The 25,129-nt window shown below is 37.8% G+C and overlaps 1 protein-coding gene across 1 annotated transcript; it reads left to right on the top strand.

The window, feature by feature from the left end:
• The first annotated feature begins 13,907 nt into the window (after window positions 1–13,907).
• LOC147633130 (cyclin-dependent kinase B1-1-like) lies at window positions 13,908–16,967 on the top strand. The gene is made up of 8 exons (XM_086806143.1): window positions 13,908–14,157; window positions 14,896–15,028; window positions 15,182–15,243; window positions 15,326–15,437; window positions 15,519–15,612; window positions 15,782–15,851; window positions 16,215–16,353; window positions 16,497–16,967. The coding sequence occupies exons 1-8, from the start codon at window positions 13,961–13,963 to the stop codon at window positions 16,587–16,589; spliced, it is 900 nt and encodes a 299-aa protein (XP_086662269.1). The 5' UTR covers window positions 13,908–13,960; the 3' UTR covers window positions 16,590–16,967.
• The last annotated feature ends 8,162 nt before the right edge of the window (window positions 16,968–25,129 follow it).

Raw genomic sequence — 25,129 nt, 5'->3', positions numbered from 1 at the left:
GATGGATGCTATGTGAATAGAGATAATGAGATGTGAGGTGAATAGATGTAATAAGATGTGATGAGAATCAGATAGGTATGAATGAATGGATGGGTGGATGTGATGTGATGTGAATAGAGGTAATGAGATGTGAGGTGAATAGATGTGGTGAGATGTGATGTGAAACAGATAGATGTAAATGAATGGATGGATGGATGTGATGTGAATAGAGGTAATGAGATGTGTGGTGAATAGATGTGATATGAATCAGATAGATGTGAATGAATGGATGGATGGATGTGATGTGAATAGAGGTGATGAGATGATAGGTGAATAGATGTAATGAGAATCAGATAGGTGTGAATGAATGGATGGGTGGATGTGATGTGAATAGAGGTGATGAGATGTGAGGTGAATAGATTTGATGAGATGTGATGTGAATCAAATAGATGTGAATGAATGGATGGATGGATGTGATATGAATAGAGGTGATGAGATGTGAGGTGAATAGATGTAATGAGATGTAATGAGAATCAGATAGGTGTGAATGAATGGATGGGTGGATGTGATGCGAATAGAGGTAATGAGATGTGAGGTGAATAGATGTAATGAGATGTGATGAGAATCAGATAGATGTGAATGAATGGATGGGTGGATGTGAATCAGTTGGATCTTAAGAGAAAGAGTTGTCCTCCAGTTGCGAGATGAGGACATCTCATGTTTTTTAAGTGGGGTAGGATGTAAGATTCCTCCCTCCAGCTTTTGAGGTGTGCAGGTATAAGAACCTCCAGCTTTTGAGGTGTGCAGGTATAAGAACCTCCCCTTTTGATCTTATAATTATTCCCCTCTCTGAAATAAAAGAAAGATCCTGTTTTACCCTGTTTTGGCCTAGAGAGAGAAAATGTCTAGAGGGAGGTAATTCAAAATTGAGATATTTTTGGATTTAAAAATCATCCTAGTGTCTAAAATGATTTCCCCTGAAACAGAAATTCAAAAAGAACTTTCGAATGTGCAATTGGAATTAATTAAAAATAGGTATAAAGGAACTTAGTCTAAGGGTCCAGATTTTCAAAAAAATTTGGATTATGGTCCAATTAAGGTTCCTATGGACCAATAAGATTAATCCAAATGTAGGGAGGAGATAAATTGAATAATAAAAGAAAATCTCCCAAAAATGAGTAAATGCTCACATAAGATGAAGAGTTGACTAAGGACAAGGTTTATTAGTTAAAAAAGAAGAGATATTTAGAGGAAATGATGCATTTTTGACACCTCAGTGTGGGGATCTCCCCTCATGAAGGAGGTGCCTATATTCACATGTGTGGAGGAGTTTTAAACTCAAAAATAATGAGATATTTTCATCTCTCCTCTCTCCTGTTTCAAGTAGATCCAAAAAGTAAGCTAAACTGACCCAAAAATGGTCAAAAATTGACCAAACTGATCTGAAAAATTCTAGAATTAGTTTGCTTGGTTAGAGGCTCACTTTTTCCTATAAATAGAAGCCTCCCCCTTTGTAAAAGGTTAATGGTGTTTATGCGCACTGTTACTCTACTCCTACCCAGAGCCATTTACTTGAATTTTTTTCATAATTCAATTATTTTTGGCTTAATCCTCTCCAGAGTAATTGGTGGCCACTCTTGTTTCAAACAAGAGTAGAACCCTCAATCCCTCAAGCCAAAGGAAAGCTTACAACTCCATGTAAGATAAATTTTTCTTACTTTTTAATTTTAAATCTGTAAGATTCCTCCCCAACCTCTCAGGATGTCCAGTATCTTCCCTTGTATAGTCAAATCCCTCTTCAGAAATATAAAAGATCTTGTTTCTACCAGTTTTGACCTAGAGAGAGAAAATCTCTTCAGAGAGTGGTAATTCAATTTTTAAATATTTTTGGATGAAAAAATATCTCTTCTTATTAAAATAAGTTCCCTCGAAACAGAAGTTCAAAAAGATTTTCAGAAGGTGCATTAGAAATCAAGTATAATTTGTTCAAGAGGCCTTATCCTGAGGGTCAAGATTTTTTCGAAATTTTAAATTAAGGTTCCTATGGGCCAATATGATTCATCCAAATGTGTGGAGGAGAAAAATGGAAGAAATAAAGAAAATCCCCCAAAAAATGAGTAAATGCTCACATAAGATAAAGAGTTGACTATGTACAAGGTTTATTAGTAAAAAAACTATGAGTATTACTAAAAAATGAGATATTTGGATATAATGATTCCATTTTGACACATGTGCAAGGAAGGGGAGTCCCTTCAAGGAGGCGCCTACTTCACATGCTTGAATGAGTTTTAAACTCAAAATAAATGTGATATTTTTATCTCTCCTCTCTCTTGGATCAAACCGAATCAAAAAAGAACCAAACCGAATAAAAAAAGAACCAAACTAGGTCCAAATCTGGTCCAAATTCAACCAAACTGAATCTGGAAAATTCTAGAAATCAGTTGGTCTTGTTTAGAGCCTCTCTCTCCTATAAATAGAACCTGAGCCCTTTGTAAAAAAATAGGAGAATTATACTATGCCAGAATTATGCTGAAATAATGATAACTTTTACTATTCTCTAAAATTCTCTAAAATTCTCTCCAAATTGAAGAAATTGGAGCTTCCCTCCTTCTTCAATCTCGATTGGTGGCTCCGTCAGCATGCCAAACCAATTGATTGGTTGGGGGCCTCTACCGTGATCAAAGAATCAAGAAATTTGTAAGGTAAAGTGTGAATTTTGATCTTTTTCCATAATTTCTCAATGTTTCTCTCTTCTCAACCCCTCTCAAGCTTGAGAAGCTTAATTGGAATGGCTTTTTGATGCTATTGAAGTTAATTGATGAATGGAAGTAAGGAAATACATAAATTCCCATATATGCTTAATTTTTATGGTTTTTATGATTTTTGTCTTCTCTAAAATGAATATGATGTTATGCCTCATTGAAAAAAGGCATTCCCCTCTCTTCCTTAGTAAATCCAACCATTCTTATCCTAGATGAATGATTAATGGATAAAATCAAGTTTTTCATAATGTTTCTCTTTGATAAAGTAGAAAATGTTTACATTAGAATGATTTAAATACTCTTGGTGAATTTCTAATTAATTTTAGAGAGTTCAAAATTGAAAAATGGTCACCCATACAAAGGAGGTTATGGCGAAATTTTTCTAAAATTGTGTAAAATAAGATTTACTTTTTTATTCAAAAAGAGTAATTCCCATCGTATATGTATTCTTAAAGTGTTATTTTTCATCCTAAGTATAGAAAAATGCATACTAAAAATACTTTATTAAAAAAGTGTTACCTTCTTTAGAATTAAATTCTATGCATAGAAGGAAGCATATTGAAATTGTTATTTTGATTATAAAAGAGTGATTTTCATCATAAATGATTTGTATGCATAAACATATGCATAAAAGATATTTTTTTATATTAAAAATGTGACTTTCATCATAAATGATTTTTATGCATAAATAGATGCATAAAAGATATTCTTTTATATTAAAAGAGTGATTTTCATCATAAATGATTTGTATGCATAAACATATGCATAAAAGATATTTTTTATATATTAAAAGTGTGACTTTCATCATAAATGATTTTTATGCATAAATAGATGCATAAAAGAAATCCTTTTATATTAAAAGAGTGATTTTCATCATAAATGATTTGTATGCATAAACATATGCATAAAAGATATTTTTTTATATTAAAAGTGTGTCTTTCATCATAAATGATTTTTATGCATAAATAGATGCATAAAAGAAATTCTTTTATATTAAAAGAGTGATTTTCATCATAAATGATTTGTATGTATAAACATATGCATAAAAGATATTTTTTAATATTAAAAGTGTGATTTTCATCTTAAATAGATTTTATGCATAAATTAGATGCATAAGAGAAATTCTTTTATTCTAAAAGTGTAATTCCTACTAAATTGGATTTATGCATGGAAAGATGCATAAAGAATTTATTTTAATCCAAAAGTGTTATTCTCATCAATTTTGATTTTATGCATAAATAGATGCATAAAGATTTTATTTTTAATTCAAAAGAGTTATTCTTATCAATTTTGATTTTATGCATAAATAGATGCATAAAGAATTTTATTTTTATTCCAAAAGAGTTATTCTTATCAATTTTGATTTTATGCATAGAAAGATGCATAAAAGATTTATTTTTATTTCGAAAGTATTATTTTCATTGAATTTGAATTTATGCATAGATAGATGCATAAAAGATTTATTTTTATTTTGAAAGTGTTATTCTCATTAAAATGGAATTTATGCATAGTAAAATGCATAAAAGGTTTATTTTTAATTCAAAAGTGTTATTTTCCTTAAAATTGAATTTATGCATAAATAGATGCAAAAAAGGGATTTTTATAAAAGTGTTATTCCTACTAAAGTTGTCTTTATGCCTAATTAGATGCGTAAAGAATCTTTATATCAAAAAAATTAGAATTCTCTTACATTCTATAAATAGATGTGATGAGATGTGATAAGAATCAGATAGATGTAAATGGATGGATGGAAGTAATATGAATTAGATAAATGTAAATGGATGAATGAATGTGATGTCCTGTGAATTAGGATGTGAATGAATGGTATAGGATGTGAAGGAATGTGATGGCATGTGAATCGTGATATGAATGAATGATAAGGGATGTGAATGAATGACGACATGTGAATTGGATGTATGGATGATGTGGTTTGATGTGTGAATGATGTAGATTAATGAAGATGGATGAATGGATGATGTGGTTTGATGTGTGAATGATGTAGATTGATGTAGATGGGTGTATGGGTGTGGAAATGGATGTATGAATGTGGAATGTGGATATGTGGAATGTGGAATGTGGATATGGATGTATGGATGTGGATGTGGATATGGATGTATGAATGTAAATGTGGACGTGTGGATGTATGAATGTGGATGTGGAAATGGATGTATGAATGTGGAATGTGGATATGGATGTATGGATGTGGATGTGGATATGGATGTATGAATGTGAACTCGAATGTGAATGTATGATATAGATGTATGGATGTGGATATGAATGTGGATGTATGGATGCGGATGTGGATGTGGATGTATGGATGTGAATATCGATGTGGATGTACGAATGTGGATGTGTATGAATGTGAATATCGATGTGGTAGTATGGATGTGAATATCGATGTGGATGTGTATGTGGATTAATGAATGCGAATATATATGTGAATGGATATGACGTCGATATGAGCGAATGGATGAGATGAGATGTCATGTGAATCAGAATGTGAATGAATAATATAATATGTGAATAAATGAGATGTAATGAGAAATGGATGTGATGAGATGTAATGTAATTTAAGAAAGATAAGAATGGATGTTATGTGAAGTGAGTGAATCTGATGTGATGGGATGGAAATTGTTGTATCTGGTTAAGAATGGGTACGCATATGAATTGGAATTGGGTTAAGTAATATGGATTGATGTGGAACAATGTGGAAAGATGATTATAGAAACTATATTTGTGACCTATTTGTAAATGACTGTTTTATGTCAAGAATGTTGGGGAAGCATTTTGACCGTCTTGTGATTAAGGTCGTGTAGACCTAACTGATAAAGTTGCAACAGCAGAGCTGACGGAGAGTCAACAGAGGACGTCTCACACGTAGTAGCATGGTCGGCCGAGGTCTTGACCAGCCTCGGTTCGATTTAAATGGTGGGCTTCCGATATGGTGGATGAGGGACCAAGGAAGCGGCCTATGAGTGAAGCGTAGGTGACCTGCGAAGGATCCTAGAGGGTGCTGACCATACGGTGCTCGGGCTCTGGGTCGCCAAAGATACCCACACGTGCATCATGGAAGATATTAAATCAAGAAGTAAGAGTTGTTTTCTGAAAACTGAGCATGGATCTGGTTGATTGACCTTGCTGGTCCTCAACGGATGAGTCCATGGCTCTTTTATATGGATCTGTTGGTTGATCTTGCTGATCTTCAACGGAGATTCCATCTTGATTTTTATAAGTGATTATATTGCCGGGTACTATGAGTTAGGAACTATTGAAAAGGCCCCTGAGTGGACAGGTGGTGAGCGTTCTGGTTGCCAATGATGCCATAGATACTCCGATGAAGGAATGATTGGAAATTAAGATTCAACCAGATATTTTGGAGGATTGTGATCAGTGATACAATGGTTTCATTAAAGGATTGTTTTAAAGATAGTTGATGCTGAGAAAAAAGGCAATTTCATATTGGGTGTGTAAGTGGTGTGACTAGTTTTATGTTTGCATGAACATCTGGCTAGGGAGCCTGGGAACTCTTTTCCCTGGTACCCGGAACAAAACCTAACCAAATTCCTAATTGGATCCCATCACTACAGTGGTTGGGCGGTTGGCTAACCCATGGGACTTAGGCTAGACTGATGGATCTGTAAATCGAGACTCAAATTCTGTTTAGTTCGATAGATGAAGTAAATCCCGGATAAAAATTGTTATATGGAAAAGAATCAACGGCTGTGCCTCTCAATGAGGAAAAAAGCGTTGGTCTCTATGATCCAAGTACAGTCTTTTTTCCTGATCTGACTATGGGACTTACGGGTTTGGTCAGATGAGCTCAGTTAGTTAAGGCTTTTGACTACGTTAGGGAAAAGTTATCCTGGTGGAATCGCCCATGCTTTCCGGGCAAAGGAAGTTTTTTCGGGTTTGGTTTTGGAAAAACCGATGGATTAGCTTGTCCGGATATCCGTGGGCGAGGCCCCGAGTGTGGGACCCTTCCCCGTGTCGGGTTTGGTTTTGGAAAAACCGATGGATTAGCTTGTCCGGATATCCGTGGGCGAGGCCCCGAGTGTGGGACCCTTCCCCGTGTAAGAAGTGCTACTTCCGCTGCTAGCATCCCTGAAATTGTTGCGCGGTGGGGATAGGGATCTCACAAAATCTATGGTTTTCTTGATTTTCTTGTTTTATAATTGATTAAAGTAAATTCTAATGCTATGCCTTGATGAAAAGGCCACCCCCTTCTCTTCTTTACATTCCAGCCTTTCTTTATCCTAGAATGATTAACAAAAAGATTAATTAAACTTTTCTTATTGTTAACTCTCTTGGAAATTGAAAACAGTGTAGATTAGAGTACTATACATCTAATTGGGGTTAATTCAAGTTGAAAATAGAATGATAAAAATGAGAAATGGTCAGCCATGCAAAGGAGGTTATGGTAAAATTTTCTAGAATTTTATGGAAAAGAAAGTTTATTTTTATGTTATTCCAAGAGAGTACTATCCCAACGTTTGTGCATTCTAAAAGAAATATTCTAATTTACTCCATGTACATATTCACCTATGAATATGCATGAATATCACTGATATTAATTATTAAAATTAATTTCTATGCATAATGGAAATTTTTATTATAAAAGTGTTGTTTTCATTGAATTTAATTCCTATGCATAGAAAGATGCATAAAGGATTTATTTTTATTTCAAAAGTGTTATTCTCATTAAAATTGATTCTATGCATAGAAAGATGCATAAAGGATTTATTTTTATTTCAAAAGTGTTATTCTCATTAAAATTGATTCTATGCATAGAAAGATGCATAAAAGATTTATTTTTATTTCAAAAGTGTTATTCTCATTAAAGTTGATTTTTATGCATAAATAGATGCATAAAAGGATTTTTATAAAAGTGTTATTCCCACTGAAGTTTATTTTTATGCATAAATAGATGCGTAAAGAATCTTTATATCAAAATTAGAATTCTCTTAAATTCTATGTTTAAATTCTATGAATAGTTGTGATGAGAATCAGATGGATGTGAATGATTGGATGGATGGATGGATGTGATGTGAATAGAGATAATGAGATGTGAGGTGAATAGATGTAATGAGATGTGATAAGAATCAGATAGGTGTGAACGAATGGATGAGTGGATGTGATGTGAATAGAGGTAATGAGATGTAAGGTGAATAGATGTGATGTGAATCAGATAGATGTAAATGAATGGATGGATGGATGTGATGTGAATATAGGTAATGAGATGTGTGATAAATAGATGTGATGAGATGTGAATATAGGTAATGAGATGTGTGGTAAATAGATGTGATGAGATGTGATGTGAATCAGATAGATGTGAATGAATGGATGGATGGATGTGATGTGAATAGAGGTGATGAGATGTGAGGTGAATAGATGTAATGAGAATCAGATAGGTGTGAATGAATGGATGAGTGGATGTGATGTGAATAGAGGTTGTGATGAGATGTGAGGTGAATAGATGTGATGTGAATCAGATAGATGTGGATGAATGGATGGATGGATGTGATATGAATAGAGGTGATATGAGATGTGAGGTGAATAGATGTAATGAGAATCAGATAGGTGTGAATGAATGGATGGGTGGATGTGATGCGAATAGAGGTAATGAGATGTGAGGTGAACAGATGTAATGAGATGTGATGAGAATCAGATAGGTGTGAATGAATGGATGGATGGATGTGATGTGAATAGAGGTAATGAGATGTGAGGTGAATAGATGTGATGAGATGTGATGTGAATCAGATAGATGTGAATGAAGAATGAGATAGGATGAGATGTGATATCATGTGAACCAGGATGTAAATGAATGATATGGGATATGAGATGTGATGAAAATGGATGTGAATGTATAAGTGAAGAATGGATGTGAATGTATATGTGAAGAATGGATGCGAATGTGTATGTGAAAGAATGGATGTGGTTATGTATGTGAAGAATGGATGTGAATGTATATGTGAAGAATGGATGTGGATGTATGTAAAAGAATGGATGTGGATGTATGTGAAGAATGGATGTGGATGTGTATGTAAAAGAATGTGATGTGGATATGTATATGAAAGAATGGATGTGGATGTATGTGAAGAATGGATGTGGAGGTGTATGTGAAAGAATGTGATGTGGATATGTATGTGAAAGAATGGATGTGGATGTATGTGAAGAATGGATGTGGATGTGTATTTGAACGAATGTGATGTGGGTATGTATGTGAAAGAATGGATGTGGATGTGTATGTGAAAGAATGTGATGTGGATGTGTATGTGAAAGAATGTGATGTGATGTGACATGATTATAGCTAGATGTGAAGTGGTGATGGTGGTCATGGCACGGTTGGATGGGTGTATGAATGAGATATGATGTGGATAGATGTGATGTGATGTTATGTATGTGATGATAGGATGGTGATGAGAATGAATGTGATGGATATAAGTGAATGTGATGGGAATTGGGATGTGAATGGATGAGATATGAATGAATGTGATATGATGAGATGTGGAGATGGGTAGATACGAGTGGATGAGATCTGATAAGGATAAATGAGGAAAGATGTGATGAGAAGAAAATGATGTGATTGGATGAGAATGGGAATACATATGAAATGGATGAGATTTAAATAATGTGGATTGATATGGAACAATGTGGAAAGACTAGAGTTCATTATAGAAACTGTATTTTATGACCCTTTTTTAAATGACTGTTTTAGTCAAGAATGCTAGGGAAGCATTTTGACCGTCTTGCGAATGAGGTCGTGGAGACCTAATCTGATAAAGTTGCAACAGCTGACGGAAAGTCAATGGAGGACGTCTCGCGTAGCAAGGTCGACCGAGGTCTTGACCAGCCTCGATTTGATTCAAATGGTGAGCTTCCAGTACGGTGGATGAGGGACCAAGGAAGCGGCCTATGAGTGAAGTACTAGGTGACCTGTGAAGGATCCTAAAGAGTGCTGACCATACGGTGCTCGGGCGCTGGGTCACCAAAGATACCCACACGTGCATCGTGGAAGATATTGGAACAAGGAGTAAGAGTTGTTTTCTAAATTAGGGCACGGATCTGGTTAATTGACCTTGCTGGTCCTCAACGGATGAGTCCATGGCTCTCTTATTTGGATCTGTTGGTTGATCTTACTGATCTTCAACGGAGATTCCATTTTGATTTTGAGAAGTAAAACTATTGCCAATTACTATGAGCTAGGAACTATCGAAAAGGCCCTTGAGTGGATAGGTGGTGAGCGTTCTGGTTGCCAATGATCCCATAGGTACACCAATGAAGGATAAATTGGAAATTAGGATTCAACTGGATATTTTGGAGGACTATGATCAGTGACACTATGGTTTCATTAAATGATTGTTTTAAAGACAGCTGATTCTGTGAAAAAGACAATTTCATATTGGGTGTGTAAGTAGTGTGACTAGTTTAAAGTTTACGTGAATATCCAACTAGGGGGCCTGGGAACTCTTTTCCCTGGTACCCGAGACAAAACCTAACCAAATTCTTAATTGGATCCCACCACTACAGTGGTTGGGCGGTTGGCTAAACCATTGGACTGGATGGGGATCCCTAAATTGAGACTCAATTCTGATATGGTACAGTAGATGAAGTAAATCCCGAATAAAAATTGTTCTATGGAAAAGAATCAACGGCTGTGCCTCTCAATGAGGAAAAAAGTGTTGGTCTCTAGGATCCAAGTGCAATCTTTTCCTTGATCTGACTATGGGACTTACGGGTTTAGTCAGATCAGTTCTGTTAGTTAAGGCTTTTGATGACTACGTTAGAGTAAAATTATCCTGCCCGTGCTTTTCGGGCAAGGAAAGTTTTTCCAGGTTTGGTTTTGAAAGAACCGATGGATTAGTCTCTTGTTCGGATATCCGTGGGGGAGGCCCCAAGTGAGGGACCCTACCCCGCGCAAGGAAGTGCTACTTCCGCTGCTAGCACCCCTAAATTCATTGTGTGGTGGTGACAGGGATCTTTCAGCTGGTATCAGAGCAAATTTGGCTAACGTGGATCAATTGAGAAGCCAAAAATGTCAAAAATTTATGACGTAGCAGTAAAAGGTTATAATTCTGTGATGAAATTTATACAAATTGATATTCAGACTGAAATTCATAAATTAGTAATTGGGTCTTCAGATGGAAGTACCGCAATTGCATGGAATCCCTGACTTGCTTGAGCCTAAACATGATGGTATTTACCTTATAATTCCAAGGACCGTGACTACCCGTATATATCGAGAGTATAACTGCAGCTCTTTACTGGCAATATATACGAGTAAATCTAAGACTTGAAATTATAAGCAAAAATGCTATCCAGATGATGAATTTGAATGTGGTTGATATGATTTTAAAAACTCTGATTGAGAATTGATGAGTTGATTTGGATTCTAATTGAAAAATGATGATTCCTAAAATTTAGTTGAAAAGTGATAAGCTGAGCAAAACCACAATGAGGATGAATGGGACGAGTCCCTGTGATGATGTTCGTAACTGGAATAATGTTAATGACTTTAGCAAATCACTATGAGATTAGTGGATTGTGCTGACTTATTGCTACTGTTAACACTTGACCCAGTGGATCAAGTTAAGGGATGTCAAATTAAAAATCTATATAATTGAAAATTCCCATGAAGAAGGACTGTTCAGATGGAAATTTCAGTCTAATGGACCATTATTGTGATAAGGATTCGAATGATATGATCTGAGTGAATTGTTATCTGATGAGGAGTTCTATATAAGGGATCTTTATCCCAGGATTCTGTTGGGTTCACCAGACTATAAGGAACCCCATAATCAGTTGGATCTTAAGGGAAAGAGTTGTCCTCCAGTTGCGATGAGGACATCTCACGTTTTTTTAAGTGGGGTAGGATGTAAGATTCCTCCCTCCAGCTTTTGAGGTGTGCAGGTATAAGAACCTTCTCTTATAATTATTCCCCTCTTTGAAATAAAAGAAAGATCCTGTTTTACCCTGTTTCGGCCTGGAGAGAGAAAATGTCTAGAGGGAGGTAATTCAAAATTGAGATATTTTTGGATTTAAAAATCCTCCTAGTGTCTAAAATGATTTCCCTTGAAACAGAAATTCAAAAAGAACTTTCCAATGTGCAATTAGAATTAATTAAAAATAGGTATAAAGGACCTTAGCCTAAGGGTCCAGATTTTCAAAAAAAATTAGATTATGGTCCAATTAAGGTTCCTATGGACCAATAAGATTAATCCAAATGTAGGGAGGAGATAAATTGAATAATAAAAGAAAATCCTCCAAAAATGAGTAAATGCTCATATAAGATGAAAAGTTGACTAAGGACAAGGTTTATTAGTTAAAAAAGAAGAGATATTTAGAGGAAATGATGCATTTTTGACACCTCAGTGTGGGGATCTCCTCTCATGAAGGAGGCGCCTATTTCACTTGTGTGGAGGAGTTTTAAACTCAAAAATAATGAGATACTTTCATCTCTCCTCTGGCATATATTACTCTAGCCAGGACAAATTGTGCCACCTGATCTAGTCCACGTCTTGGATATCCCATTGGATGGGAGATCTCCCTCAAAGAAGAGACTAGAAATTGAATATTGGAACTGTCAACATAGCCATTGCATGTACATCTATAATCGTGACGTCTATAATCATGGTATATGTGCAATTCTATCTCCCTTTGCTACCTTGGTCTTGCAGATAGGTTGACCTTTTCATGTCTAAAGCCTTGGAATGCCTGTGGAAAACAAAAGTGGATAGAAAAACCCTTCGTCCGATGAAGCAAGAATTGGTTTGGTTGCCTAAGATGCATGGTGGACTTAATATTTCAATATCCATTATCATGTCCTCGCTCGCAAGGAAGGTGATGCTTCTACTTGATTTTGTGGCATAGACAAAGACATGGGCTCGCATGTTGGGCAATATGTGTGTCGCCATGTGTGTAGAAAGATATGGAATTTGGGTCGCCCATTATGATGATATAGTTTTTGGACATTTTAATGGCAAATCACGGGTTCTCCCTATGCTACTGCTCTCATTCAAGACTAGAAAGATTTGTTACATCACCTACATTGTTCGGGCTGGCCCCTAAAAACCACGGAAACTCTTTGACTATGGAGAGCATTCAGTAGAGTAGGGTGTTTAAAGTCCCTCTTGCATTATCGTAGCCAAGTAAGGCTTATAACCTTTCCGTGCTTGGAATTTGCCACATACGGGATATTATTGATGAGCATGGCATTGTTTTTTTGTTTCGTCAAGCACATTGTCATTTGGGATTGCATTGGAGAGTCATTATGGAGATGATGCAATCATTGCAGCTAGTGCCTGCACTTCAAGAAGAAGGCTAAAGAGACTGGACAGCTCCCTAGATATACACCTCTTCCTTTTCATCAACTCACAATTTCTAGGGCGTACAAGCTCCTTTTTCCCCCCCTGGATTCATGAGCATGCGAATCATCTATGGAGGGTGTCTAAATGCTTGTCTTGGTGGAAAGTGGCATTGGGACGGATATGGAAGACTTGAAGCAACGATTGTTTCTATGGAGATGTATTATGGGTGTTTTTCTAGTGAGGATTCTTTTGGCACTTGCTTCGACCTCATGTAGGCGATGCTCTTACCCATGTGAGACAGTGCCCCATCTTTTGTGGTACTGCTCCCACTCTCGAACCCTCCTAGAGAGATTGTCATAGATTGTCAAGGCACCTATGGGCACGATTTCCATGTAGTTTGGTCGACTCTCTCCACCATTGATAGCTTATGTAGTCTTTCTGGATTGGATGAGATTCTAGGCATGATGGACCATCTACCATGTCCGAAATCAGCTGCTTTTTTTCATTGTTTATGTTGACCCTTTTTCCTTCTTCTGTAGATCACTTTACTAGTCTCTCAAAGATTCTTCTGATCTTGGAGAGCTATCTTTTCCGCAGCTCGAGATGTTTTAACTTTTTCCATTGTTTCTGATCCGAGTCGTAGCTGTCCCACTCTGTGATAGCTATGAATGAACATTACTTTTATTAATGAAGCAGTGGTTTCGGTGTGTGTGTGTACCCCCCCTTGCAAAGGCCATCACAGCGTTTGTCGACCGTATCAAATTTGAATTCGAATTTGAATGCCAAATGGTCTAATCGCTAGCGGTCGACCGTATCAAATTTGAATTTGAATTTTAATGGCGCCAAAATTACCATGTTGCATCCAGAGAGAAGAGACCTGCCACTACAGCGGACGAGGTTCCTGCGTGCAGAGACATGGAGCGCTACGAGAAGCTGGAGAAGGTGGGAGAGGGAACCTACGGCAAGGTGTATAAGGCTCGCGACAGGCGCTCTGGCCGCCTCGTGGCCCTGAAGAAGACGCGCCTCGACAAAGACGAAGAAGGAGTTCCCTCCACCACTCTCCGCGAGGTCTCCCTCCTGCAGATGCTCTCCCAGAGCATCTATATCGTCAGGTTGGTGCCGTTTCCATGCTCATTTCTGTTTCCTGTCTTTTCTCCTAGGGTTTAAGGGCTATAGCAACAGAAACACGGGCATTAGAGGGTGTAATTATCCGTGTCTGGGGTTTCAGCTATGGTAGCAGGATTGCAGAGCATCTACATCATGTTTCCTGATAACCCTCTCTAGGTTTTATCTCCTTCGATGAGCATGATCACATGAAAATCTAGGGACATAGGAAGCCTGAAGGATATAATCACATAGGTTTTCATCTATGGCGAAATTTCCTCAGGAGATCTGGTTAGGATTTCGTTTGTGATAATAGAAGTAGGAGATCCCACAACTATGGTTTTAAGAATTCAGGAAATTTTGGATTTTCCTCAACATAATCTTGGGATTAGAACTACTTCAATATTTCAAATATTGATAGCCAGATGACTTTTTACTTTAAAAATTTCAAGTTGTTGACATGTGTTGTCTTAGGCTGCTGTCTATTGTCGTGCCTCCAAATATGATGCTCCTTTTTATGAATTATCCGCAGACATCATAACCCTCACTTTGCAACAGTAAAAGATACTAATTTATGCTCCAAGAAACATCCAGATGCATGCAACATCATGCGTATGCATTCCACAGTCATGCTTGCACTCTTAGGAAATAGGCAATGTTGGTTGTTTTGGTACTGAAACAGAACCAGAAATTCAGGTTTTACTAAATTTCAACAGATAACATGAAAATGGTTCTCAACCTCGCAGGCTGTTGTGTGTGGAGCATGTCGCCAAGAAGGGAAAGCCTCTACTATATCTTATTTTTGAGTACCTAGATTCGGATCTCAAGAAGTATATTGATGAGCATGGCAGTGGTCCCATTCCACCTGCAGATGTCAAGGTTTGTATCTATCTTCCTTCTTCTCATGACATAGGAACCAGTTCAGCACTGTTCGTTGAAGTTTAAAGGTCTACTCAGTCCATGTAAAATTTGGCTTCTGAACCTACGAAGATTCAGCACAACCCTACTATCATTATTTTTGCTGGGATGCAGCATCTCATGTACCAGCTGTGCAAAGGAGTCGCCTACTGTCACAGCCATGGAGTAATGCACAGGTAAGTTTTGTCGAATGTAAGGAAACATCTAATTCAGGTAGGTCTTAAGGGAAGAGTGATTCTTATTCAGATCATTTTGTAGAGATCTTAAACCTCAGAACTTGCTTCTGGACAAGAAAAATGGGCTTTTAAAGATTGGTGATCTAGGGCTCAGCAGAGCCTTTACTGTGCCTTTGAAAAGCTATACTCATGAGGTGAAGTATGTGTTGCATTACAACAATGGGTGGCCCATTTGGCTCGACTTAGTGAATTGCTTACAGCTATGAATGGTGCAGGTCGTGACTTTATGGTATCGGGCACCTGAGGTGCTGCTGGGAGCCACACACTACTCAACTCCAGTTGATATCTGGTCTATTGGATGCATTTTTGGTAATGCCACACTTTTTCTGATGCATTCATACATGCATACATAAATTTCAGAAGTGTGATCTTGTATTGATTGCTTACTAGATGCTTAACTACATGTTGCAGCTGAACTTGCATACATAAAGTTCAGAAGTGTGATCTTGCTCACTCTACGCTTAACTGCATGTTGCAGCTGAGCTTGTCTGCAAGAAGCCACTTTTTCCAGGAGATTCTGAGCTCCAGCAGCTTCTTCACATATTCAGGTACAATTTCAATAAATGGGTTTTAATGAGAACGATAAATGTCATTGTAGGCTCTGATTTGCTAGGGGCTATGAATTATATCTGAGAGTGATTTTTGTTCACAAAACATTCGGGGCCGCTATCCGAGGGTCGGGTCTTTACAGACATAAACCCTGCTTTTGAAATGATACCATCCCTCAGATCCCCTGCCCCTGCCTGTCCGATGTGCAGGAGAGATGTCTGTAAAGACATTGAAGTTAAAGAGGTAGTCATGTTTTGATTCTAAAAGAATGTCAGCCTATTTCATGCCAAACCAGTTCTTTACAATTGTTGCTTTCAAGTGTATGTGTCAAATACTGATGGTTTCAAACTTGACCTGTAAAGATTGCTAGGGACTCCTAATGAGAAAATGTGGCCTGGAGTGAGCAAGTTGAGGGATTGGCATGCATACCCCCAATGGCAACCACAGAAGCTGTCCAAACTAGTGCCCGACCTTGACACAGATGGAATAGATCTTCTTTCTGTAAGTGTGTGCACGTGCCCCTGGTAGAGCTAATGTATCCAGTTAATATATACAGCTGAGACGATTCTGCTGAAGCATTTCTAATGGGCCAAATACGAATTAAGAGAAGCCTGATGGTTTCTTTTTCTGACCCATTTTTGCAGAGAATGCTACAGTATGATCCATCCAAGAGAATCACTGCCAAAGAAGCCCTTCATCACCCATATTTTGATAACATTGACAAATCCCAGTTCTAAGAATTGCTACAGTGGAGGGACATGCATATCCTGTTGTCTGGGTCGTTTCTGCAAGTGGTTATTCTGAGTGGATCACTGCCTTCTCCATCATAAGCCAGCATCCAAAGATAAATATAAAATTAGTTAGCTAAATGCTTACATGTAGCTTGAAATAGGGACAAAGGGCCCTTTGTGTCTACCCCTTTTCTTTTGTATATACATGGCCTGGGCACCTCATCACGTGCCAACAAATGGGCAGGTCCATCAATATGACTTACTATCATGTACAGTTTGGCTCCCTCTTCAAATAAACACAGTTTTGTTTTGAAGACTTTATTCTTGATTGTGTGCAACCATGTATAGTTTAACCACCTTTAATTCTTAAATGTGTGCAACTAAGCATAGTCTAAGCCTCTTTCTTGCAATTTATTTTCTGTAGTTTGTAGTAATCTGGAATGGATCTAGAGTTAAAGATGGATTCAAACACATGAAATATGGCTTCTAGCATCCATTACACATGGAATTAGTATTCCCAAGCATCATAGCAAAAGATGGATTCAAACACATGAAATATGGCTTCTGAGCATCCATTACACATGGAATTAGTATTCCCAAGCATCATAGCAAAAGATGAATAAGAGAGAGAATCCATGTGTGTGTAAAATAGAGAAAGATACACAATGGCCTAAGTGTGTTAACCTCTTACCAAGAGGATGGCTTGATAGCTAGCCATGCCTTGATCATAGATGGCCATCTCCATAGTAGGAGCCAAAGGTACAATGGAATGTCCAAAATTAGTAAAAGTGACAAAAGGTTCTATCCATGTGTCCAAGGTTCTATTTATAGTAACCTTGACCTTTTGACCCATGGGCCCATTTACATATGTAAAACCTAAGCTACTGAAGCTATTGCTTCATTACAAACCATCTCTTCCCACAAAGGTTTCGAGGATGAAACCTAGATATAACAATACGATCATACGAGAGGTAGGTAATGAAGAGACCATTTATAATGATTTGTATCCAAGGACAAATGGCCAAACATGCTAACCAAGGCATAAGCATTCTTCGAGTAAGGCACCGCATGACAAGAGTGATCCGAGAATGATGTAGTCTCCCAGATCAAATGGTAAAATGATCTATATGTCCATTATCATGAAAACCAATAGAGTACTCGGACCATATGGAATGAGACATGGTAAAATCTCATAAATGCCACTTGGATCCTAAGTATGCCTCATGTGGATAACCATACCAACGTCATATGGAAGAATAAGATCATGGTTTTCCGAATGCAAAACATCATGTCCATGCATAACCGTCAAATGACTTGTATGATCAAAATTCTGCCCATCAAAACAAAATACTTTCACATGGGCATCTCAAATATCCACGGAAAATGCATCCTTCATGAGTAATGATATTTGGAAATCTCCAAGCCATGCTTCTCTCCCCCCCGGGTCTCTCCTCCAATGCTCGAGTTACCCTCACAACATACTAGATGCTAGGAATGAAAAGTTGTGAGAACAATTGTGATGTGGTGGTGTGCTTTGCTTGAATGTAAGAGCAAGGAAGATTATTTAAAACCACATGGCATGACTCATGTCCTTTTACAAATCATTCATTATAACCAAAGAGCATGGACTCATGCTTTTGAATCAAGTCTTGTGAATCTTCCATCCATCCAACAAAACCACTCCATTCCAATCACCACAACAATTGCATGTGAGGGTAAGCAAGACCAATAGCTCAATCCACAATCTCTTATGTATGTTCACATTCCATGTGACTCCACATAGCATTGAAATGGCTATAAGTGGTTCAATGGCATCCAATACCACTTTGCAATGCTCAAGGATATGAGAATATGTGTCATATCAATGCAAAATTGGTGTCAAAAGCTCATTCATGGGTTCCATAACCCTTCCAATGCATAGAATCACATTCATTGCATTCATGTGCATGCATAATGCCAATCAATTGATGAAGATTTTCCTTCTCTAATGGTCAATGGCATCCCAATGGATTATGGTAAGCCATAGATTCATGATAAGGGCATGAACTCTTGCATTGATCATAAAAATCTTCAAGAAGGCATCCCACATGTGGCTCAATGGCAAATGAGAGCAAATAGTTTGCTATGTACTCCCATTTTTAGCATGTAGGAAACCCTAATTTCTGTAATTTAGGACTTTTCACAAATGGAATTCCCAAACTTGCCCTTGATTGTAATGGAAGCTTGAATTTATGAAAAATGTTGGATAGCCACTTACCATGAAGCATTTAGAATCGCCATTGATTGATCTTGATGAAGAAAATTGCTTAAATGCCTCTATTTGTGAAGACTTTGTTCTCTATTTTTGGAAGCTCACCATAGCCAAGAATAGCACCAAGAATGTCCAAGAAATCACCACCATTGCCCTTGCTCCTTCTCCATAGTACCTCTGCGCGCTCGTAAATCTTCGAGTGAAGCGGCCATATCGAAACGAGGGCGCTCGTAAATCTTCGAGTGAAGCGGCCATGTCGAAACGAGGGCGCTCGTAAATCTTCGAGTGAAGCAGCCATGTCGAAACGAGGGCGCGGAGGCTCTTCTGGCAACAAGTTTCGGATGTCTCTTGGTCTGCCTATGGGCGCCGTTGTCAATTGCGCGGATAACTCAGGTGCCAAGAACCTGTATGTGATCTCTATCAAAGGTGTGAAAGGTCGTCTCAAATAGACGGCCTGCTGCTGCTGATGTGTCGATTATATGGTAATGGCCACTATGATGAAAGGGAAGCCTGATCTGCGGAAAGAAGGTGAATGAAGAAGCTAGTGACAATTAAGTCTAATGGCTACCCTTCCTAGGGTTTCATGAAAATGAGGAAGAAGAAGAGATAATGTGCAGAAAATTTCAGAAATTCTCACTTACTGTGGTACTCATTCTAATCCTCTCATCAAGCTCTATCAAAGCCCCACAAAATGGAAGCAAAACGGTGCAAGATTTAGGAGCAATGGTGGTGGAAAGATTGAGGATGAAGCACAAATTCATAATCATCATTAATATAGTGATTAACAAGTGATTAATTCAAATTTTTCTCCAATTTTGGTCTATCCGTCCCAAAATCTGATCCAATTTGAATAAATCTCCTAAAAAATCACTTGAAAATCCATAAGCAAGCCTCAACCCTACTAATCTCACAAGATTAATAAAAAATTAATCAAGATTAAGCACAAAAACCTCAAGAATCCCAAAAACTACAAAAATCCATCAAGAAATACCAATCTCATGCACCAAAAACCTTGAAAGTGGATCAAAATCAAGGCTCTGATACCAAATGGAATGAGATGGATCTAGAGTTAAAGATGGATTCAAACACATGAAATATAATTTCTAGCATCCATTACACATGAAATTAGTATTCCCAAGCATTGTAGCAAAAGATGAATAAGAGAGAGAATCCATATGTGTATGTAGAATAGAGAAAGATATACAATGGCCTAAGTGTGTTAACCTCTCATCAAGAGGATGGCTTGATAGCTAGCCATGAGCCTCGACCATAGATGGTCCTCTCCATAGTAAGAGCCAAAAGTACAATGAAATGTCCAAAATTAGTAAAAGTGACAAAAGGTTCTATCCATGTGTCCAAGGTCCTATTTATAGTAACCCTGACCTTTTGACCCATGGGCCCATTTACATGTGTAAAACCTAAACTATTGAAGCTATTGCTTCATTACATAATCAAAGTGTTAGCTTATGCTGTATTGAATTGCATGAATCCTTCGGCACATTCAAATTAACAGCTCTATGCTATTGTAATTCTTTCTGTTTTTTGGTCAACGGAATGCTTGGGGCTCGATATGCCAAGGACTACCCTGGTTCACTGACCTTTGAAGAAGCATAGATTGGCAGGGAGGGAAGAAAAATAGTATCTTCAGGGTGGATCAGTAGATTTGCATATGGAGTTTGGACTTACAAGCCTGTCTCATTAGCAGGAAACGGAGGTAGAAACAGCAGTTCATGAATCAGAGGGCATATACAAAGGAACACAAAAAGCTTTGCTAGAGAGGGGTCACCTTGGACAGCACTACCTTCCCATTCTCAGTTTTACATACTTGCCTGGCCATTTAGACAGTCCCGAGCTGCTATTGCAAGCCTGTTTGTAAGCAAAACTGTTGTGGCCGATTATTCAGCAGTAGGCGCTGATTGCAGATGAAAGAAGCATCTTGAAAATTTACCGAAGCTTGAGCTATAATCTCAGAGGCATTACCCTGTGAGAGTGATCGGACTCCATAGCCTTTTCTGTGTCTGTCTATTTTGTGAAGGCCTCGAGTAAGCTTTTTGAGCGTAGCATTCATGGCAAGCCTCTGCAGAGATAATACGAGGGGTAAAGTTAAGCACTTGCTGCTGGTTTGGCCACTTCATCAAGAGCCTTTAGCTACCTTTCGAAATGGAGGGAGATGAAGCCATGACCCATCTAGGTGATTGTGTTCCCCTACTTGGGCTTGCAGGCGAGGTCCAATACACCTAAGGCAGGTAGGTAGGTAATCGTCAAGAAACGTTCTCCACGTAGTGCTCATTGTTCATGCCCTATTCGGGCTCGAGGGGCAAGGACTATCATTCCCAAGGGAGGAAGGCAATCCTCACACCTTCCGACCAATAGTGAGAAGCCTTTGCGAGCTCTTTTCTACCCAAGCGTGCCAATAGTCATGTCTCCCGCAAAAGCTGCTTTAACATCTTGCAGTCTCTTTGCTAGGCAGCAGTCAATAAATGTTGCAGTGGATGCATGTGATTGCAAGAAGAAGAGAGTTCTCCATGTTAGCGACAACTGGGTTTCAGGTGGAGTATGATCCTATGCTATCACAGTTAGCTGGTCTGTATTTTGATGATGGACAAGTAGGTGACCTGTGCCTTGTTGCGCCATCAAGTTTTTGCTTGCATACATATGTGCTATGCAAGTGTGCAATTGCGTCCCTGTGTATGTATCTATGCATGTGTATATGTGCTTGTATGGTATTGTGTGTGTACTTGTGTATGCATGTGTACATGTGTGTGTATGTGTCTATGTGTGACTTACATAGATGCATATCTTTGTGTGTCTCTCTCACATGCATTCTCTCTATGTTTGTGTCACGTGCACAGATACAACCCTCTCTCACACACATACATGTGCACATGCACTCTCTCTTCACACTCATCTTGCATTCTCTGTATGTTTGTGTCACGTGCACAGATACAACCCTCTCTCACACACATACATGTGCACATGCACTCTCTCTTCTCACACTCATCTTGCATACACTCTCACACATAGAAATTGTCTCCTTTTCACATCTCCCTCTCCATACAAGTGTGTGATTGTGTGTATGTGTACATATACGTGTGTGAATGTGTTTATATATAATAGTACTAATATAATATTTTTATTATATGTATATTGATTTATATATCATTATTATGTTATTATTGTATATTTATTACATATATTTTTAGTTTTATTATTTTGTCTATTTTTATTTATTGATTATATATTATGATATATTTACTATATATATGTCTTTAGTTTTCTTATTTACATTAATGTATTTTATATATACACACTATACATCCTTACTTATCATATATTTACATATTGTTATTATATATATTCGGATTCTATATATATTATATACTTATTATTACATATCTTTATATTTTGTATCATATGATTTATTTAAGTTTTCTTCTCTCAATATACCCCTACACCTCTCTCTCTCTCTCTCTCTCTCTCTCTCTCTCTCTCTCCTTTCCTAACATGTGGCCTTTACCCCCCTCTAGGCATATGGAAATCTATCCTTAGCTAATTATGCCCCAATCTCTCATTCACAAGGATTGACACAGAACACCAATAAGATAAGGTTTTGCACTACTTTTTCTTTAATCTACGATGCCCAATATATTTTTAATAGGCTTATATGTAAAGAATATCATTTCTTTACACCCGATCATGCATGGTTGGTGGTACTTAATGTTGATTCAATAAACAGATATATCATAGCTCACATAACGTTGACTCTCGAAATTTTATTTTTTAGGAATCAACTACATTTGATATAGGCCGAAGAATTTGCCAATGTAACTCCCAAACTTAGATATTAACCCTCGGTTTAATTAGAGGAGGGAATGTCGTGTGCACATGAGAATATCTATAGCTTCTCTTGTTCAGTCGAAACAGGGTCGCTTGGATGCCACCTTTAGAATCATAACACTACTACTATGTAGTGGCAATGATTTTTTGGTACATCTAGGTTGCTTTCTGAATTTATGCAAAAAGATCTCCTAATACGATATTAACATGACTACCAATTCTCTGAACCATATGTGGATTGTTATGGTATTTCTAGGGATTATCTTTGGAGATACCCGAGTGCTTATACCTTGATAAGTTGTAACATATAAATTCAATTTGTTTAGCTTCTGCTAATATGATAGGAGATATCTATTGGTTCTTTGGGATTATTGAGAAGCTAGTTTTCTTTCATATAGTAGGAAATAATATTGGATCTCTTTATAGAAATCACTAGGTAGCCAATTATCTTCCAATTTTGATTTATTCCTTTACTTTGGGATGATACTATATCCTAGACATATCAAGGGAGTTGATCCCATTACTACATAAACCATAGGCTATTTTGGGTGATATCTATAACACGTGATAGGTCCTATGACACCTGCAAGACACACACGGACTAACTCTTTGTTTGTCTCTTTGGATGGATGCAGGTAACACGATCTATTCTCTTAAAATATTTTCAGGTTTATGCTCTACACCAAGAAAATTTTCCAATTAATGGAGTCATTGGCTCCACTTACTTGTAACATGGTTATTGTATACAAATCTATTGTTATATAATCATGTTTAACGTTTTTATTGGTCAAGTTGGATAAGGTTCTTGGATTTTTTGTGACTGCTAATGTAGATGACTGAAAACACACACACACACACACACACACACACGTGTGCATACATGCGTATATGCACGCACACACATGTGCGCGTGCACACATACACACACATGTACACAATTGCACATGCATTAATATAAATGCACACTCTCTCCGAGCTGACATACTCTCACATACATAGAAATTCTCTCTCTCTCTCTCTCTCTCTCTCTCTCACATGCATTAATACAAATGCACACTCTCTCCGAGCTGACATACTCTCACATACATAGAAATTCTCTCTCTCTCTCTCTCTCTCTCTCTCTCTCTCTCTCTCTCTCTCTCTCTCTCTCACACACACACACACACACACACACACACACACACACACTACTCATCTATCACAAAAATTTATTTTTTTCCCTCTTTGCACACAAACACAAAACACACATTTCACATTGTATTAGCTATTATCAATGGTAAAGTATGCCTTGGTTAAAAATCGCATGAGGGGCCGCAATTTGGGGACATTCACACTACAACGAAAACCCCAAAAAATACGCATTCAATGAGAGTGAGTTGCATGTGAATTGTGATTTCTGGACATTAATCGCCTGGTTTTTACTCGTTGAATACATAATGTTGCATGCCATGTACCCTTGAAGGCTGGTTTCTTTATAGTATAGCATAATTGTTGGCCAAATACATTGATGCTCATGTCTGTAACTCATGGGCTACTCGGCCATGCATGATATATTGGGTCAATCATGTTGAGACCCATATCATGCAAGGTGTAATATTTGAATTCTTGATAGATTCCTATCATTGGTTTCCCTGAGTTTGATATTCTGCACCTTGTAAGGGTTTCGATATGATTAATAAGGTTTTTTTGGGCATATGCAATAATTTATGGGTTCCCCAAACTCCCAGACAAATTGAATCTCAGAGTATAATTTCTGGATATTGATCTACTGGTTTTTGCTAGTTTATAAGTTTGTGAATGAGGTCGTGGAGACCTAACTGATAAAGTTACAATAGCTGACGGAGAGTCAACGGAGGACGTCTCGCATAGCAAGGTCGGCCGAGGTCTTGACCAGCCTCGATTCGATTTAAATGGTGAGCTTCCGGTACAGTGGATGAGGGACCAAGGAAGCGGCCTATGAGTGAAGCGCTAGGTGACCTTCGAAGGATCCTAGAGGGTGCTGACCATACGGTGCTCGGGCGCTGGGTCGCTGAAGATGCCCTCACGTGCATCGGGGAAGATATTGGAACAAGGAGTAAGAGTTGTTTTCTGAAACCGGGCATGGATCTGGTTGATTGACCTTGCTGGCCCTTAACGAATGAGTCCATGGCTCTTTTATATGGATCTATTGGTTGATCTTGCTGATCTTCAACGGAGATTCCATCTTGATTTTTATAAGTGAATATATTACCAGGTACTATGAGCTAGAAACTATCGAAAAGGCCCCTGAGTGGACAGGTGGTGAGCGTTCTGGTTACCAATGATTCCATAGGTTCACCGATGAAGGAATGAGTGGAAATTAGGATTCAACCGGATATTTTGGAGAATTATGATCAGTGACACTATGATTTCATTAAATGATTGTTTTAAAGACATCTGAATCTGTGAAAAAGGCAATTTCATATTGGGTGTGTAAGTG

This window comes from Cibotium barometz, chromosome 12 (assembly GCF_041138505.1).
Source record: "Cibotium barometz isolate CiBa-2024 chromosome 12, ASM4113850v1, whole genome shotgun sequence".
Lineage (NCBI taxonomy): Eukaryota > Viridiplantae > Streptophyta > Polypodiopsida > Cyatheales > Cibotiaceae > Cibotium > Cibotium barometz.
Note: the sequence above shows the minus strand (reverse complement) of the source record. Positions and strands in the feature narration are given on the sequence as shown.

Excerpts from the sequence above, each read along its gene's own strand:
- LOC147633130 (XM_086806143.1), top strand. The coding sequence starts at position 13,961 with ATGGAGCGCTACGAGAAGCTGGAGAAGGTGGGAGAGGGAACCTACGGC. Across the intron at positions 15,438-15,518 it reads TGAAAAGCTATACTCATGAG|GTCGTGACTTTATGGTATCG; the intron begins GTGAAGTATGTG and ends TGAATGGTGCAG. Across the intron at positions 16,354-16,496 it reads ATGGAATAGATCTTCTTTCT|AGAATGCTACAGTATGATCC; the intron begins GTAAGTGTGTGC and ends CCATTTTTGCAG.